At 40.8% G+C, this 18,219-nt stretch overlaps 1 protein-coding gene across 9 annotated transcripts in view; it reads left to right on the top strand.

Moving 5' to 3' along the window:
- Positions 1-18,219, top strand: part of SLC10A7 (solute carrier family 10 member 7) — a 121,742-nt gene that overhangs the window by 50,896 nt on the left and 52,627 nt on the right. Inside the window, exon 6 of one of the 9 annotated variants that reach the window (XM_083520124.1) lies at positions 17,977-18,208. The exons of the other annotated variants lie outside the window; for them this stretch is intronic. Coding sequence (XP_083376250.1) covers positions 17,977-18,096 — 120 coding nt within the window. The 3' untranslated portion in view covers positions 18,097-18,208. Of the gene's footprint in view, positions 1-17,976; positions 18,209-18,219 lie in introns of those variants that run through there. 9 annotated transcript variants of the gene reach the window in all.

The following is an 18,219-nucleotide window of genomic DNA, read 5'->3' as shown; positions in this document are numbered from 1 at the left end:
AACAATTTTCCTTTGACTTTATTTTTCATTAATCTCATGTATGATTTCGGTGTATTTTGATACAATGTTTATTAAATGTGTAGAAAGGAAATGGTTTTGAAATGTATTTCTATGAATGTCCTTAAGTTCCTTCTTCATGTGGCCTTTACGCTGAACATAGCTTTGAGCATGCTTTGTGCCATATAATAGTTGTACTAATATGATGATCAAATAGTATAAGATTTCAAATACGGATTTAAAAATCAGATTCACTTGCAGTTTTCTCTCTGAATGTGTGTTTCCGGCTAATAAAAATTACTGCAGTTATAAACCATCTATATACATCTTTTGATTTCGGCAGTTGACCCAATTCAGCCAACTCTTCTAAGTTTGCGTGTGCATCTTTCTATGGATGGTTGTGTATTGATTCTTTGGTACATGCAAAATTGACTCCATTGAATACAATGGTCAAGGCCACATGGACAGGAAGTCTATACAAATTGTAGTACATGTGCTGTGGTTTGGAGTGGTAATGTTTTTAATGTTTCTTCCTAGCATGTTTTTGTCAGGTATGTGCTGCCTCTGAACCTGGAGTCTCTATTTAGTCATCATGGTTAATAGTCTTATCTTCCATAAAGTTGATTTTAATTTTTGAAACTGCTACACTTTCTTATGGCAATGATTTCTGTATAAGAACATTAGAGATAATAGATCTGCAGTGACTTAGGCAGAAATCTTTCCAGGGAGGGAACCTGGGACCATCTGCATGTAAAGCATGTCCTCTGCCAATGAACTATGGAACTTCTGTTTCAAGAGAGAGGAGAAAATGCATATCATTTAGATCTCTGCTACTTGAGCGCAGACCAGCAAAAGCTGCCTTCTGCTTCTTCCTCTCCATCCCAGTGGTGCAATAGCTGACCAGCTGCTTCTGCTTCAGGTTTTTTAGGTGATGTAGTGACAGCAGCACAGGTGCTGCTTCAGGCTCTCTGGGGCCCTGATCTCATCTACAGTGCCTCAGTCTCAGGAAGGCCCCTACTGGGGGGTAGATGCCCTTGGAAAGCCCTGTAGGATTGCTGCTGGCTGCCCTGCTGTGGTGGCAAACACTATTTTAAAAGTTTAACAGTATTTGCACTGTGGCAAAGCAACAGTAGCACATACCTCCTTCAGGACCACCTCTCCCACAATGCCTTGCTCTGAGGGAAGGACCCTGTGTTAGAATGAGGCACTATGAAGGCAGGGTGGTGGTGGCTGGGTTATGGAGCTGCAAGTGATGGCAGCCACAGCTGGGAGTCCTGCAACCAGCGGGAGGAAGGCAGCAATCAGCCACATGTCCCAATCCTATGTCTGAGTCATGTGACTAATTTTGTCTCAAGGAAGGGCCACCACTGCCTACATAGGGGACAGCCTGGTGCTTCTCCCTCCCTTTGTCTTTAAAATGTTAGAAACTTTTGCTGGGGCAAAATGTAGTAGCAGCATCACTGGAAAAGGAAGGGGAAGTTGCCTGCGAGAATACTTGAACTTCTTTCTGAAAGATATAAAGGATGTGAAACATGTAAAGTAGCATGAGTGAGAGGCAGATAGCTAGATATTGGTGCTGTCAACTGCAACTTCCAATCCAAGGCCTCTGTTGAACAAAATCCCAACAGTGCTAACACACTACCAGATATTAATATGTTGCCGTGTTCCACCAAAATAATGAGGAAACATAAGTGCTGATTGAAGCTTCTGTTCACAGCCATCTTGATCTTTGTTCCTACCTCACATAGATTATATTGTAACCTTGTTGGGATCATTCATATATTTTTTCAGTGTGTATGATGTATGAATGCTGCAGTTCATATGTAGTGGAAGCAGGTGGAAGGGGAAATCAATGTGCAGGCTCTCTTGCTTCTTGAAAACTCCTAACCCATCCATATAGCTGTACCTTTTAAAAAGCATTTCTAGCAATACCATTTCCTCACAGTGTCTTCTGAGTTCCACTGCCCTAGATTTATTCTCTATGTATTAGATCACAGATGAGGAACCCATGGTTCTCCAGATATTGTTGGACTCCCAACTCCCCCAGCCCTAGCTAGTGTGGTCAGTAGGGATGATAGGATTTGAAGTTCAACAGCATCTGAGAGCCACAGTCTCCTTATTCCTGTAATTAGATTGTAATACAGATTGATATGTTTCATACTGATTGGAACAAAGTTCCAATTAACCAGGACATTTTATACCAGGCTTCACCAACTTTTATAAACCCATAGCTACATTTGGATTTTAGAACAAATGCTGTGAATACCACCCCTCTCGTCACTTCTGTCCCCACTCCTGCAGATCAGCCACGCCGTACAGAAGAGACAGAAAGATCAAAAGCACACGCACACTTGATTTTTTCAAGGGATCTGAGTACAAGCTGGATTCAGTAGAATCAATCTGAGCCTCAATAAGCATGTGGGTGAAAGAGGCCATGGGAAAGATTCGCACTCTTCCATCTTAAGTTCTAAGTACTTGTCAAGTGGAAAAGAGTTAACCACCCTCACTACTTCATGACTAGGGGGCAGTGAGTGGTGGAGGGAGGGCTCTGAGGCTTCATGGATATCAGGGGAAGATCTCAGGTGTGCCACTGTACCCATGAACACCATGCTGGTGATCCCTAAGCCCTACAGACTAGGCAGGTTTCCATATGTCTGTGATTTCTCTGTATCCTTAAATATTCTAAATTTCCTAAATATTGTCACAGTCGCTGTCTAGACTTTTGTATGAATATCCTCTCTGCTAGTTTAATTTGAAGTAGCCAAGCTCACCATAATAATAAGCGAAGTTCTTTTCTTTTTAATGATAAAGATTTGAGAGGGCGGGTATATGTATGCATGTGTGTCATTGATTGCCAGGAAATGTGGCGATGACTAGCAAATCTAGTCAGAGGAGTCATGTGTAACATTATCATTGATGGAACATTTTTTACCATTAAGCCTTCAAACTCTCTTCTTCAGCTGTCAACACATGGGCACTTTTCTGGAGCCAAATTCTCTCACGCTGTGCACTGCCTGCAGCTTGCCTGAAGCTCAACTTTGACTGAAAATGTTGATTTCACTTCTTTTAGCCTTGTTCTCATTTAGCGTTAAAACCTGCCTAGAGTCTGCCTTTTATTCTGTAATGTACACATGCATGTGTCAGCCCTCGCACACTTCTGATGTGAAGTTAAGGTGCTCAAAAGATATGCTAGTAATCTCTATGAATAATTGATTAGAGATGAGTCTGGCGGTGTTAATTGTGAGGTGCAGCTGAGTGAATGCCAAAACAAAAGCTCTTCTGAATGTTTCCGGGGAAAAACTTGTAAAGTCTTTAGCATTGAGCAACAGGGTCAGTGCACCGAAGTGGAATTTAAAGGATGTTCTTGACTGTAATGGATTTTGACTTGCTTTTGTCATGTGCCTCAGTGCATCATTGATTGGGCACTCATTTGTTAAATCAGCTCTATTTTGTTGTTTGTCAGACCATAGACTGTTGAAATCTTCTTCTTTTTAAAAACATCAAAACCAAAAAAATCTCTTTACGAAAAAGATGTTAAATTATCAGATTTCATTGATGAAAATGTCATGTGGATATAACTGTGAAGAAACACATTGTGGGGATATCCACCAGCTTACTGGGGAATGAAAGGAATGAGTTAAGATTTATCTGAACTATTGATCGTTCATCTTCTTAAATGCTGCCTTTAAATTCAGCTCAGGGCTGGTCTCCAAAACTATTTCAGCTGGAAAAGGTCTTAAACAGTGTGCACTAAAAAGCATTGCTCAGGGTACGCACTATGCCATATCCAGTTTGGAAAATGGTTATATAGGAAATCTGATGGATAAAGAGTAAGTGGTGGGTAATAGGATTCTCGGCTTCAAGGAGGCTTCTGAGTATTGGAAAACGCAACCTTCTGCAGTGAGCTGGAGTTTTCAAGGTGCTGGGGGGTAGCTAGAGCACAACATTATAAAGAAGTCGACCCTGAACACTTTTGATAATATATCTTCATAGACATAGGTGGTGTTGCCCTTGGAATGGATATGCACTTTCCCCAGATGATTGCTGATGGTTGGAAGTGTTTATGGTGAATTCTTGAGTAATTTACATAGGTGGTGGTGTAGGAATGTTACTTTTGATATCTGAGGGAAAATAATGTGTTTATAGTTAATTGCTGGTTTAGGGTCTTGCAAATAGTTTTCTCTTGGGACACAGGAATGTTTTCATCTTCCCTGTGCTCAAAGCGATTCTATCTTTTAGTCCTTATTCTTTGGATATGTTTTATGTTGCTCCTGGAATGGGCACTTTTTCTTCAGGTAGGAAATCAAACTTTGGGGTGAACAGATTTTGGATTCAACACTAATCCTTACTGCAGCCGTGGGGAACCTTTGGTCCTCAAGATGTTGCTGAACTAAACCTCTCATCAGCCTCATCAAGCATGACCAATAGCAAAGGACAATGACTTGTAGTTCACAACAGCTGGAAGGTCAAAGGTTCCCCAAGCCTACTTTAGAGGGTCTCTTTGGTCACGCTAAACTAGACCAACTACTGGAATGGGATTCTTCTGCACTCCTACAGGCACAGAGGCCTGATGCAGATGCTCTCCCCACCCTGCTTACCACTCTTCTTCCCATATTTTCCCAACAGTTGTGCCAGGCTGATTGCTGAAGTTGCCATCCAGCATTTAAGCTGGGCAAGTTAAAGTTTATGGTGCTGCCTTTGTGTGCTCAGCCAGCTAGAAGTGTGGCTAATAAAGATGCGCCCTGTTTTATTTGCTTAGCAATTATTTGCTTAGGGATTCCAGTGAACTCCTCTTCCATGGAAATCACAATGTATTTGGGAATATTATTCTTCCTAATCCTTTATAATTCTAAGATAAATAAGGAGATCAATCCATGTTTAGTATCCAGCATAATGGACTGTGAGAAACGGGGGGGGAAACTAACTTAAATATTCAGCATTGCTATTGCTCTTATGCACTGAAGGATGAATGCCTTCGACATAGACAAGGCAAGGTTTTCTGTTTTTGCAACCCTTGCAGAAATGGGGAAACAGTGAGTTGGAGCCAGTCATCCTTTAATCTCAAAAGGATCACAGGAAACTGATATACTGGGTCAGTCCATTGTCTACACTGACTAGCAGTAGTTCTTAAGGGTTTCAGACAGGAGTCTTTTTGAGACCTTCCCAGAGACACCAGGAATTGATCCTGGGATCTTTTGTGTGCAAAGTATGCACTCTACTTACTGAATTTCCCAATACTATAATCAGTTAGTCATGACTAACTTAAATATTTGATTTTAGTGGCATGGACATATGCCTGACATAGCATTGCTCCAGCCCAATGTTTGTCCATCTATGGTAGCAGATCCTCCAAGGAAGCATGGGTGCTTGATCCATCAAATCTTGCTCATTTTAGATTTTGAGCAAAGATTAAGAAGTGATTAAAAAGTGAAACGTGAGCAGATGGGAGAAGAAAATGAATATACTCAATACATGTTAACAGCAACCATGTAATTACCTAAACACATACCCACTCCCATCTAGTATGGTGTTTCCCAACTGGGGCCCCCAAGGATATTCCAAGGGGGGCAACAGATGAAAATTGCGTAAATGGGGGGGGCCACGGCACGAGATTAGGGGACCACAGAGGGAAGTGAGAAGTGAAAAAAACAGAGAAGTGACACAGAAAACAGAGAAGTGCAGAAAATAGAAAACGGAGAACTAGAGTGAACAGAGGAGTGACTTGGGCTTCCCATTGGATGGAGCACCACATGCACTCTGCGGTAACATCTCTTCTGCTTCAACATCTCTTCTGCTTCCTTCTCCCTTCCACTTTCACACTCCACCGCTGTGAGCACCAGGCTGTCCACGTTTCGTTTGTCATAGGAAGGAGTGTGGCTAAAGCAGTATGTGGAGTGCTGTTTCTTCATGCAAGTATTACTGTGAAAGGAGATATGTTGCTGCATGCAAGAGTTACTCAGCCTAATGCGGAATTGCCTTAACATAGTGGGCACAGAGGCGAGCTTCGGTTATCCCTCATAGAAATAGAACCGGATATAAAATAGCTTGTTTCTGGTCATCAAGCAAAAGGGTGACATTGATTGAGAAATACTTAAAGTATAAATTTTTATGTAATTGTATTTTGTATAAATTATATAAATTATAAATAAAATTTGTTCTATTTGCAAACAAAACATTTAAATAGCTACCTTTCTACTGGTAGGAAAGGAGGCCACAGGAAGGAAACAAGGTCAGAAGTGGGCCATGGTCAGTAAAAGGTTGAGAAACACCAATCCTAGTACACTGTTATCAAGCAAATCTTGAATTCAAGCAGCTTTGTGGGAGTAAGGCCAATGTGAAGTTGGCAGTCACTCCACTGCATAGTTTTCTTGGATTCTCTCATCCTTCATTCTCACCATGCCTTTTGATCATGTGAATCGATCATCAATCTCTAATGAAAGAGTGAAATCTAAATGTGAAACCAAATGGAACAATCATTCAATCAAACCCTTTATTGTAACTTTGTAGTCCATTATATTTAAAGTAGGGTTTTTATATTACCATTATCAGAGATGATATAAAAGCATTTCACTTAGTGTTGAACTTAAATGATCATCCAAGCAATTTTCTTCTCCCTGAATTCAGGCAGCTCAAGTTACTATTATCATTACTATTACTATTGGCTGACTCAGTTGTCTGTTTGCATTATCCTCCAAGTTGCCATGGTGTCATTTTATGGCTTAAAAGACAGAGCAAATTTTAAAGTATTTATTGCAAGTATTCTTTGGTTTTACATAGTCAAATGCTTAGCAAAGGAATCTGTCAAGTTTCTAGAGTTTGCAGTGTTTGCTGGCAAGCAGCTCATTTCGTTGATCTTGGGGCTGACAGAAAACACTTTTTACAATTGAAATAAACTTTTAAAAGCTGACTCACAACTTGCACAAAATGCTGATGTTCAGGGTAGGGGAAAATGCTAGAAGTCATAAAATTGTTGCTTCCTCAGAAAATCCACATCAGAGAAGTCTGATTTTAAAATTTTAATTTCAAATTCCATAGGAAGCTTAAAGCTCTCTTGTACAAAAGGCTACAAGGATCTGGCTTCAATCCTAAACACACTTGGGTAGTATGTGCAACATACTTCTGACAGTATAATAAGGAGTTGTGTATTCACACACATATGCATAACAACACATCTACAATACTGGCACTCACACTGTATTCTTCTGATTCTTTTCTAAATGTACATTCAGTTCCAGGTTCTAACACTCCTTTTACACTTCATTACCTATTGCATTATGGAACAGTGGCTTTTTGATCAATATATCCATGTCGTGTTAAATTTCATTCAAACCACCGGGTGTGGCATGACACAACAGCAGACATCATTGGACATATCAGCACCTTTTATGTCCATGTGTGCTTCTGTTCCCCACTTAAGTTACCCATGAAAATGTCAGGAAAGAACTGTTCTCAGAATACCACCCCAAATTTTATCAAATGGCAGTGCAAAACTTCCATGATTTTCGAAGTCAGTGGGTTTGCAAACCAATTTTTTTAAAAAAGTAATTAAAACAAAAATGAGCGCTAATCTTCTGCTAGATTCTGCTAGGACTCCATCAGTGGCTTTTACATCTTTTGAAAGATCACATATAACACTGAAATTATTAGGTAAGAAAATACTGGGGGATGGGGGGGAGGAATAAGATGCTATCATTGATGCTGTGTGGGTGCACGATAAAAGCCATTGTGACATAAGGTGCTATCTGAACTCAGCCTAAATGTTAACAAATGACTGAACACCTTTTGATTTGCCCTGTGGCTTATTGCATGGCATTGGTAGGAATGGCAACTGGTAATGTATAAACTCTACAAACTTGAAATTCATCAACATTTCAAAGGCAGCTTTATTCTCCTCTTAACCAGGTGTCCCTGGCCTAGGGAGCTCTTTGGCTTTTGAATGGTTTTTAAAGTACAAAATTATGGTTTTGCTCCTAACTTCTCTTCAGTGAGCAGGGCAGAGTTAAGTCCATGGGAAGGGACTTTCCTGTCTACCCTTCAGCCCTCTGTGTTCCAGAACATTTTCTTCTGAGGACTGGATAATTCTTGGGAATGAGGTGGGATATGGCGCAGGGTTGTGCAGAGATCTGCCCTTGGATGAGTAAAATACAGTGGTACCTCTGGTTGCGAACGGGATCTGTTCCGGAGGCCCGTTTGCAACATGAATAGAAAGCAACCCACAGCGGCATGTCTGTGCATGCGTGGGTTGCGATTCGCCACTTCTGCGCATACGCGTGATGTCATTTTGCATATCTGCACATGTGTGAGCGGCAAAACCCGGAAGTAGCCCTTTCCGGTACTTCCAGGTCACCACGGGGTGCAACCTGAAAAAACATATCATGAAGCAAAAGTAACATGAGGTATGACTGTAGCAACTTTGAATCCAAGCCTAATGTTTCAGATGAGACACATTAGCTGATACCAGTTGCTGGAAACTACTGTTGTGCTCAAATCCTGCTTGGGGCTTCCCACAGGCATCTTGTTGGCTGCTGTGAGAGCAAGGATACTGAACTAAATGGGCCATTGACCTGATCCAGCAGGCTCTTCTTCTTATGTTCTTAATTTGTGTCATACCAACACATCTCAAGTCCTGATAGCTGCATTATCCAAGTGTTGTAGTTGCTGCATTCCTATAGCTGCACTCTACACTGCTCCAGCAATGGTTTGAAATGGTAAAATCACACGATGAAGGAAAGGCCATGTGGCAAAATCCCACCTCAGTGCTGTGCACACATACATACATACATACATACATCCTAGTGGCCCTTATGCGAATACCTTCGCATTATTTTCTTGTTTCCATACAGGGCTGCCTAAATCCATCTTTATTTCTATCCTTTCACTTTCACATGTGTTCATTCTGTCTTGTTTCTGCTTTAAGATAAATTGTTTTAATCCTCATGTAAAAGGAAACTTGGCTTTGCTCCTTCTCTTTGTGATGGCCCGTTTCTGAGCTGGAAAATGGGTGAAGGAAAGCTGCTATCCACAATGCCTTTCTTGTGTTGCTGTATCCAGAGAGGCTGGCTTGGGTCAAGAAGGTCCCTTGTGTAAGCGGAAGGCAACTCTCACTTAAGCCCCACCCCTTTCTGTATGTGCCTTGCTTCCACTGCAGTATTTTGCACTGTGTACCATGCCATTTCTAAAGGCCTCTAACCCCTGAGGAGGGCTTATCAAGGGGCATTTGGTAGAGGCAGAAAAGTCTCATAGGACTCAACTATACAGCTGCAAATAAAATGTTTTAAATGTGTTTTAAGTGCAATATACAATGTGACACTAGATGACAATGGTGAGCCTTATGGAAAATTCAATGTATTATTATTATTATTTTTAAAAAAGCATTTTCAGAACAGTTTTTATATGTGTGTAGATTCCACCATAGTATGAGCAGCTTTTGGATACTATGTATCTGGATCCAGCCTACTGTTTTGTTTGGTTCCATTATAAAAAAAAGAGTACTTTAAGATCAACTTTTCCTATCTCCCAGCACAAACCTTCTGCATATTTCCTGTATATATTACTTTACTGGAGCTGCAGAAATGAGTTCTGTCTTTCTTCCGAGTCAACGGTGAATTTGTGCAGTTGTAATCTACTGTGAGCACTTTAATAAATCTGATGCAATTTGCTGAAGGCAGGTGGGAGACTAGAAATGGGATTGGATTGCAGGAACAGGAACTAGTGAGGTGTAGCTTCTCAAAGAAATTAGTGGATGAAATTTACAGGGAATCTATGTATGACTGCAATGCCATGAATTCTTGGTAAATAACACAGAGGGGGGAGGGTGAGGAAGACTCAGCATACAGCAACCACGGGAAACTTTTTCCAAGCCAGTTGCACAAGGTGTTTCTATTTCTCTAAATGAATTATATGGGCAAACTGGCAGATCACTTGGGGCAGAATGGACAACATCAACTCTTGACCAATTCTGGAAGCTGATCCACACTAAGAGGATGAATATATATTTGGGGGGGCGTGCAATGTTGCAGAGGCATTTACCTCTGTCTTCATGTTTTCACCTAGAAAGGCATAATAATATAAAGTAATGCATTTGTCCTGTTATTCAAGTATGTTTGTAAATGCTCACTTTTTTAAAAAAAAATGTGAATGGGTCAGTTTGCAAAGCTTTTGAGAATTTGTCACTCTCTCTCCTCCCTCCCTCCCTCTCCTGATAATAGTAGTTATCCTCCTAGTGCAGTAGTTCTGGGACTACTAAAGTTTAGCATTATGAAAATATAGTAGGTAATTTACTTGCACAGCCAAAAACGCAACAAAGGTTGGGTTTACATTGGGATTGGCTCAAGTGCTTGCAGTAGAAATTTAGTTATCCAGAACTCTGCTTATTCCCAGGGGATATGGATTGGTAAAGTACCAGCTGGTGCATTCTGTTTGTAAAACATGAGATGATCTCTCTTGCAATGCTACAATTGTGATATCTATGGAAATATGCTTTGGAGAAAGAGGAGGAAATTGCTAGAGATAACATCATACCCGTTTGTGTTGTTAGTAGCAGCTAGGTAACATTTAACTTATTTGCAATTGTTAGAAATTTTGGGGATCTATTAAGTTGTAGTTCAGCAAATGTTTAATTTAATTCATATTTCCTTGGTTCCCCTTATCAGCTAGTAGCTTTCCATTTCTATAAATATTATATTTCAAAACAAAACAAATGTTTTACAGAGTTGATCTTCCTTCTCATTCCCCTCCTCCTGCTTCATGCTTTACTTGATAAATGAATACTTAAAGGTTTCAAAAAAATTCCTCCCCTCTTAATTTTTTTGAAGCCAAAAATTCATTGTGGGTTTGTGGCTTTCTACATGCCAGAAAAAACTATCAAATGGCAAACCTGTGTTTTCCCCGCCCCCCCCCCCTTTCTGAAATCCCCAACAAGCCCCAACACTTGGTCCTTGTACTGCTGTACAGATCTATTCATTATTGATGACTTGGGCCAGGCAAGCAGGCAAAGTGCACAAGCAACACATACATAGATTACCATAGTGTGAGGTTTGCACTCTGCATTTAGAAATTACCTTAATTCCAAAAGAGGGCCTCCACCCACTCACCACAACTGCTGCACAACTTCTATTAATTTATACTAGGGGCAGTATATTCCACAGAAGCCATGAGCCATGCCGATGTAGCAACAAGATCCATGAACATTTTTTACTAATTCTTTTTTAAAAAATAAGTAGTATAGGACATGTTCCATAAGGATCTAACTATTAATGAACAAGGAAATGTTCATTAGTTTTATTTTCCAAGCATGTCAGACATACACCTCAAACATAGTGATTATTTTTGAAATCCTATTGACTTGAAGCCAAGCATATATTTGTCTCTGTGGTTGCTGCTAGAAAATGTGATATTTTTCTCTTGGAATCAAATATACATGGAGAAGTTCCAAGCTATATTTTGTGGTTCCCAGCATGTGGACTCAAGTATATTCCTGTACATGTAATATAACTGTAAAGTCCTAAATAGCCTCGGTCCAGTATACCTGAAGGAGCCCTGTTTTTAATGTTTGATGCACTATTGTATTTTAATATTTTGTTGGAAGCTGCCCAGCGTGGCTGGGGAAACCCAGCCAGATGGTTGGGGTATAATATTATTATTATTATTATTATTATTATTATTATTATCATCATCATCATCATCATCATTATCATTATCCTATTGGAACCAATGAGATTGTGCAAATTTTTCATGCAAGGATGTTCAGTGAAGTGATTTGGATCATAAAAACTCATAGATTGCAGTCATTTACTATAGTATGTGATTCTTTTCGAAAAGTATTTTAACTGCATTATGCATATCCAGTTTGTGACATCTATGTCTATTCTGTAGTCCAATTGCAACTAGGGAATATTGAACAAGAACCAACAACAAAAAGCAATATGAAAATTGGTTTGAAATTCTAATGCTAATAGTTTGTCAATGAGTTTCCTTGGTTATGTCACACTTGTGCAGCACTCTCATGGGACTGGCTGTTGCTAGAGCTCTGGAGTATGGCTGCCCTGATTGGTTAGTTGCCAGTCATGTGCTTTCCTTTGTTAGTAGCTAGCTGCCCCTTCCCTCAGTGGCTGTACTGCTTCTTCCTAATCTGCCTCCCTACCAGATGGTTGCTTGTATTTCACCAGGCAGAGGTGGGGGTAGGGCTGCCTGAAAAGATCCACCACCCCCTTCCCTGGTTGATAACCAGGTGTTTGGCGGGGGCAGGGGGGTGGACCAGGAGCTGCCAGGAATCTTTCTCCATCTTCTGCAGTTGCACCAACTTCCTGCATGTCGGAAAGGGCTCCCTCTCAGTCTGTTAATTCCTACAAACACAGGAACAACACATATAAGCATGGCGGTGATGTTTATTGTGGAGCATCCAGGATGAGGTAAATCATGAAAGGCAAAGATTGGTATCTGGGGTTGTCAACTAGCAACTCCAGCAGGACAACTGTGCCTTTGGCAATGGCAAGACAGAGAGAGGAACAGTTATAGCATCTGTTTATATGGCTCCAGCTGTATGTTGGGAACATCTTCACATAGTGCCCAAGTATTTGTTATGGAGCATGCCAGGACACAAGAGGTTCATACCATTTCCACCACCTGCCCCTGTAAGATTGCCTACCTACCAGTTGAAATTGTTAAACAGTACATTACTGCACGTGTTTCTCCTTTCCTTGCTTGCTTTTGTGAAGTGCCCTTTCCTAGCATCCCCAATTTTTGGAGTGTTTGGGTATTTGTGTCTGGAGGCTAAAGATCTTAGGATTCTAGGCTGAGAATTGGTATCAGTGTTTGTGCGTCGAGGCCCTGCTCCCCGCTTTGTGATGAAATAAGACACGTGGACACAAGTATTTTAGGTTAATGGGCTAAAAAAGGCTGTAACTTTATTGGTTACAGAATGTGAGTGGTATTGGCTTAGGCATTGGATCCGAACAGACTATACTTGACTCCTGCCTGCTCAGCAGGGAGTCACACAAGGGTTAACAACCTGTAGGGGGAGCTTATTGATGCAAATCAACTGGAAGCTTTCCCCTAGAGTCACCAGGGTTGTGCTGTGGCCCTAGCCACCACCTGGGCATCAGACAGGAACCATGACCACTGGATTCCTTTAACGGAATACCCTTCGAGGGGAGGGGTAGGTGATGGCCACAACCTCCTCTCCAACGCACAACACATCTTCCAGTGCCTAACTGCCAAACATTACAAAGTCATGCCGATTTGTTACGAGGCAGACAAAAAACCAAGTGGCTGGTGCCAATCTGCCAAGTGGAAAAAATTCCTACCAGGCCCCTTGGACAACCAAGGTGACCAGCGGAGGTCCATAGCAAGGTCAGGTGCTGAAGCAAAACCTAGAGAGAGGGCGGGTGATCTGAGGAAGCCGGAAGAACAATGAAGAGACCATGGGCATGCGGCCGTTTAATTGTGGCTAAACCACGCCCCCCCAGGATTGGCTGGCTGGGGTGCATGACGTGGGCCCAGGACTCCAATGATGCAGGGGGCCCAGCCACGCCACGCCCCCGCAAGCGCGGGAAGCGATTCCCGCTCACAACCCCTCCCCTCCAGGAAGAGGAGAGGCTTTGTAAGATCCTAGGATGTTCTGGAGACAGGCTGTTTTTTCCAAAGCGCTCCCTTGGTGGGCAAAACTCATCTTCTCCATAGTTCCCCTCACCCAAATTCCCACTTGTATCTCTTAAGCGTCACAGTATTGAGGGTGGCGGGGGGGGGGACACCGCCACCATCATGCCATCTTCCTGTCATAATACATTTTGTTCACACTGTGTGGACTGTACTAATGGTGGTGTACTGTGATGGTGTATTCAGTTGCATCATATCCTACGCTCTGTCTTGGCAATTCAGGTGAGGTGGTCATTCATACAGAGGAAGGTGGTTTAAATAAAAATAAAATAAAAAATCCCTCCCATTGAAACCAGTCAGTAGTGTAAAGCTACACAACAGGGCGTGACTGTGAATTGGAGGGACATAGCATGTGTGTACTCCTCCCCAGAGCCACCTGCCTCCCACCCATGATTCTCTCCCAGCCATTTTGGCCACTCCCTCAGCGTGTCTTCAACAGAACAGGTCTATAGGTAGCATGTTCCAATGACATATCTGTGGTGGTCTCTGAATCTTGTAGCCACTCATACAGATCTTTAGTGTAGGGATTGCCTCATAAATCAATGGGAGTATCAATTTTGGCTTGATTGTGCTGATATGCATCAATAATTTCAATATACAAATGTCATGCACATTTCCCCATATAACATGCTTATTACATTGCTAAGATTTTCTTTAAAGAAAGCAGAATGGGTCATAGGCAAGAAGTTTCATGTGTGAATTTGCCCTGTAATGTATGCAAACATGAAAAATTATATTTCTTTTGATAAAAATGTCTCCCCTAATTCTTGCAATAGCTTTCATTTTATTAGATAGAGATAAAAAGTAAAGCCCTTTTAGTTTTAAATTAGAAATGAAATTGAATATGATGACTGACTGACAATGAAAACTGTTTGCTTAGAAAGGCTATATACTCTGGTTTGGAAATAGTGATGAGAAGCCATTCTGGAAGTGGGTTATATTTCACTTTCTAGAAAAGGAGTGTCTGCCAACATTAATTGTCTTTGCCATGGTGCATTATTTTCATTTCTTGTATTGCCTTTGTCACCATTTGGAAATGGCTTAACACCCTAATGTAAATTTCAGACCGTAGAATCAACAGCATAATAAAACTTCCTTTTAAGTACTGTAGCAGGTTTTTTTCCCTGGAAAGTGGCATAGCACCATCTAGTGTAGAAGCTCATTTCATTTTGACATAATTTTCTATTCCTAAGAATGCCATAACACTCAATTAATTGGACTGTTTCATGGAAGTTAAACTAAATTAGCACACACAGCATCCCAGTCCGAAATATTATCCCAGAAAACAATCAACAATACTCATGTAATCTCAGTCTACTGATATGATTTAGCACTGTTGTGGTACAGTCCTCAAAATGTACAATTCTTTGTCTATATGTGCTGAAATAGAAAATATTGAGGAACAGCCAGTATCAAACTGTCCCATATCTAGATTTACAGGATTTTTGTATTTAGTAATTTATCAACAGAAACTGGGGGCCCCTCCTTCTGTGTGCTTAGAATTGTTTATGTCCCTTCATATTACTGTAGACCTAAGGGGACTTTGGACTTAAGTTTTAAAATGCCCAAATAGTTACCTGGATCATTGAAATCCTGAAAATTGGCCTATATACATAGTGTGTATCTGCAAGCACTTTTTTAAAAAAAATCTTTATCAAATTTGTCAGCATGAAGACAACCAAAATAAATAGGAACAATAAATGCAAATTTAGACCCAGCAACTCAGTAATAAGCATGTATAATCAGGTAAATTTGTTTTCTAAAGCATTCAGCTCAACAGAAACTGTGAAAGATAAGGGTTGACCAACACAGAGAATGTAAAGGGAAATATTCTGCATATTCTCTATAAAACGGTTTAGTAGGAGCTTTTGTTCTTTCTTAATCATCAGCACAAGCTGCATACATTTGTAGTGCTGGGGTACCACTGCATTTCCAGGTGGAGTTGTTGCATATGAAAAGCATAAGAACCATGCTTCTAGAAAAAGAGATGAGAATCCCTTGCATTTCAGCCTTACAACCCTGGCACATCAGCTTATATGAACATGTTCAAAGCACATTGTCCATAGCAATAATATTAAAATAATCAAAGCTTTATTGTTTTATCTTTTTGTAAATCTCTCTGAGTTTTACAATCAAGCGGTATATAAATTTTATGAAATAATTAATGTGACAGTAATTACATTCAAGGCCTCAACATAACCGGATTAATGGTGATTCAGAAAATACACTGGCAAGGATCCAAACAAGCACACTCCTCAATCCACATTCCCGAGGGGAATTTGGACTGGTGAAAGTACCGTATTTTTTGCACCATAACACTCACTTTTTTCCTCCTAGAAAGTAAGGGGAAATGTCTGTGCGTGTTATGGAGGGAATGCCTATGGGTGGCATGCCTACGGATTTTCCTCCTCTAAAAACTACGTGCGTGTTATGGTCGGGTGCGTATTATAGAGCGAAAAATACGGTAACTCTTCATGCTGCTTTAACTCTGGGAGCTTGAAAAGCAATTTGTGATGTGGCATGAGGGTCTGTTTAATTGGGGGGGGGGGGAAGAGAAGCTATCCCCCCAAATAGCTCTTTGGATCCCTGCCATAACTTAGGTACATAGAATCATAATTATCCCTGGCCTGTTGCTATACGTCCATAGGACAGGGTGATACAACCTTGAGGCATTATAGTAGGTAGTACCACTCGACTTTGTAGATAGCGAATACTAACTTGCAGGAACTCCTTGCAAGTGAGGGAGGAAACCTAGCATACTAAGGGAAACTTTCCAGCCTAGCCACTTCTTGCCTGTTTGGTTTTTTGGTTATTGTTTTTTTAATAGAGTACTAAAAAAGAAAAGAAAGAAAGCTACCAACCCACATACCGTCTGAAGTGGTATGGTCAACTCTACCACCTCAGGTTTCTGTTGCCTCATTCTGCTGCATTTGTAGCCCAGGCCTCCAAGAGGTAGACATTAAATTGTGTGTCTTGCTAAGATCAACAGGGACTGAATAGGCATGTATGAGGAAGCATGAAAAAATGTACAGGGAAGTGAGGTAGAATTGAAATACACATTGCTGGTGGAGAAAGAATATGTGCATGAAAAAGAGAAAGTATGAGAGGTATGTGTAATATTGGCAACATAAGGTCACTGCAGCACCTAAAGTATTTGAAAATGCAGGCAGGCAGATCTATCCATAGGTGTCTAGTAGAGCCCCTGTCCCCACAGCAAAATCCATTAATCCTGTTCTGCTGGGCAGTTCTTTCTAAGTGTGTGTCCAAACAAGTGCATGAACTGTGTACATGGCAGGTCTGAACTGCATCCCACCTTTCTTGCTAACCTTGAATGGCATGTTAGACAGCAGCACCTTCCCTCTGCAGGCATTGTGTGAATTTCAGATCTATGTTCGAACTGTTCATGTAAGCTGTACTAGCTTATGTTTCCAAATGCATATTCCATCAGAAGTATCTTCTGTATAAATACTACTGAAGCTCTTGTTTGGGCTCCCATTAATTCCAGTGTTGCCGACACAGAAGAGAGTCTTGGGGTATTGACCCTTGTCTTAGAAACTGTTAAATGTTATTTTCAGAACTGGACAACACTTGGAAACCCATATTTCTATTTTAAATGACACATTTCTTTCCCGTGTGTATAAAATTGTCTTCACTCAACTGAGAAGTTTTTCTTGTGTGTAGAAGATGCCCTCTGCTGGAAGAGAGAGTTTCTCACATCTGTATGTGTGGGTGTATGATGTATTATATAAAATAGCATGTATATGTATGTATGATTTTTAAAAGTGATGCTTACTCAAAAACTGTTGCTCAACATTTTTCTTCTTCTGACCCACCACACACAAGTACACACATTTCTCCTCTATTATATAAACCAAACATTTGATTACTTTGTAAATTCTAACCTGCATACATCCCATATTTTTCTTCTTTGATGTTATATTTACTACATTTTAAATATTACATATCTATGCATCTAAGTAACATACAAACCATTCATCTAATCATATTATGCTTGCTGAGGGCATAGGATTGCAACTAAAGCTACAGTGCTATGCACATTACCTGGAAGGAAGTCCTATGGAGCACAGTGGGACTTCTCAATTGATAAGCATAGGGCAATGGGCACAACGTTACTGGGGGAAAATTACATTGGCTTAGTGCTATTCTTGTAGCAGTGGGAGGCTGCATTGACACAACTCTTATCCAGTCGATGGTCTTTTCCATCCCTGATGACAGAATAGCTCAAAAGAGGCAGCATAAACTTAAAATGTTGTAATTGTAGCCAGTAGAGAGCCCTAGATAACTGTCCTTCTATCCCTACAGACTCATTGGAGTGTAGGAGCCCAACTAACCCTGGAATCAATCATGGCACACTTTCAGAAGCAGAAATGCCCCAGCAAAGAAATATTATTCATGTGTCCTCTAACAAGACACACAGCATAGGGTTACATAGCCCTACTACTGTGTCTAAAGCACAAGGAGCACACAAATTGGAACTTTGCCCAAACAGACATGCAACAGGTAGGGGATATGGTGGTGGGGTGGGGTTGGTGAAAGGGCAGATGA

The sequence above is a fragment of the Podarcis liolepis genome (genome assembly GCF_965112155.1).
Source record: "Podarcis liolepis genome assembly, chromosome: 9".
In the NCBI taxonomy this organism is placed as follows: Eukaryota; Metazoa; Chordata; class Lepidosauria; order Squamata; family Lacertidae; genus Podarcis; species Podarcis liolepis.
This window is presented reverse-complemented; position numbering and strand designations above follow the sequence as displayed.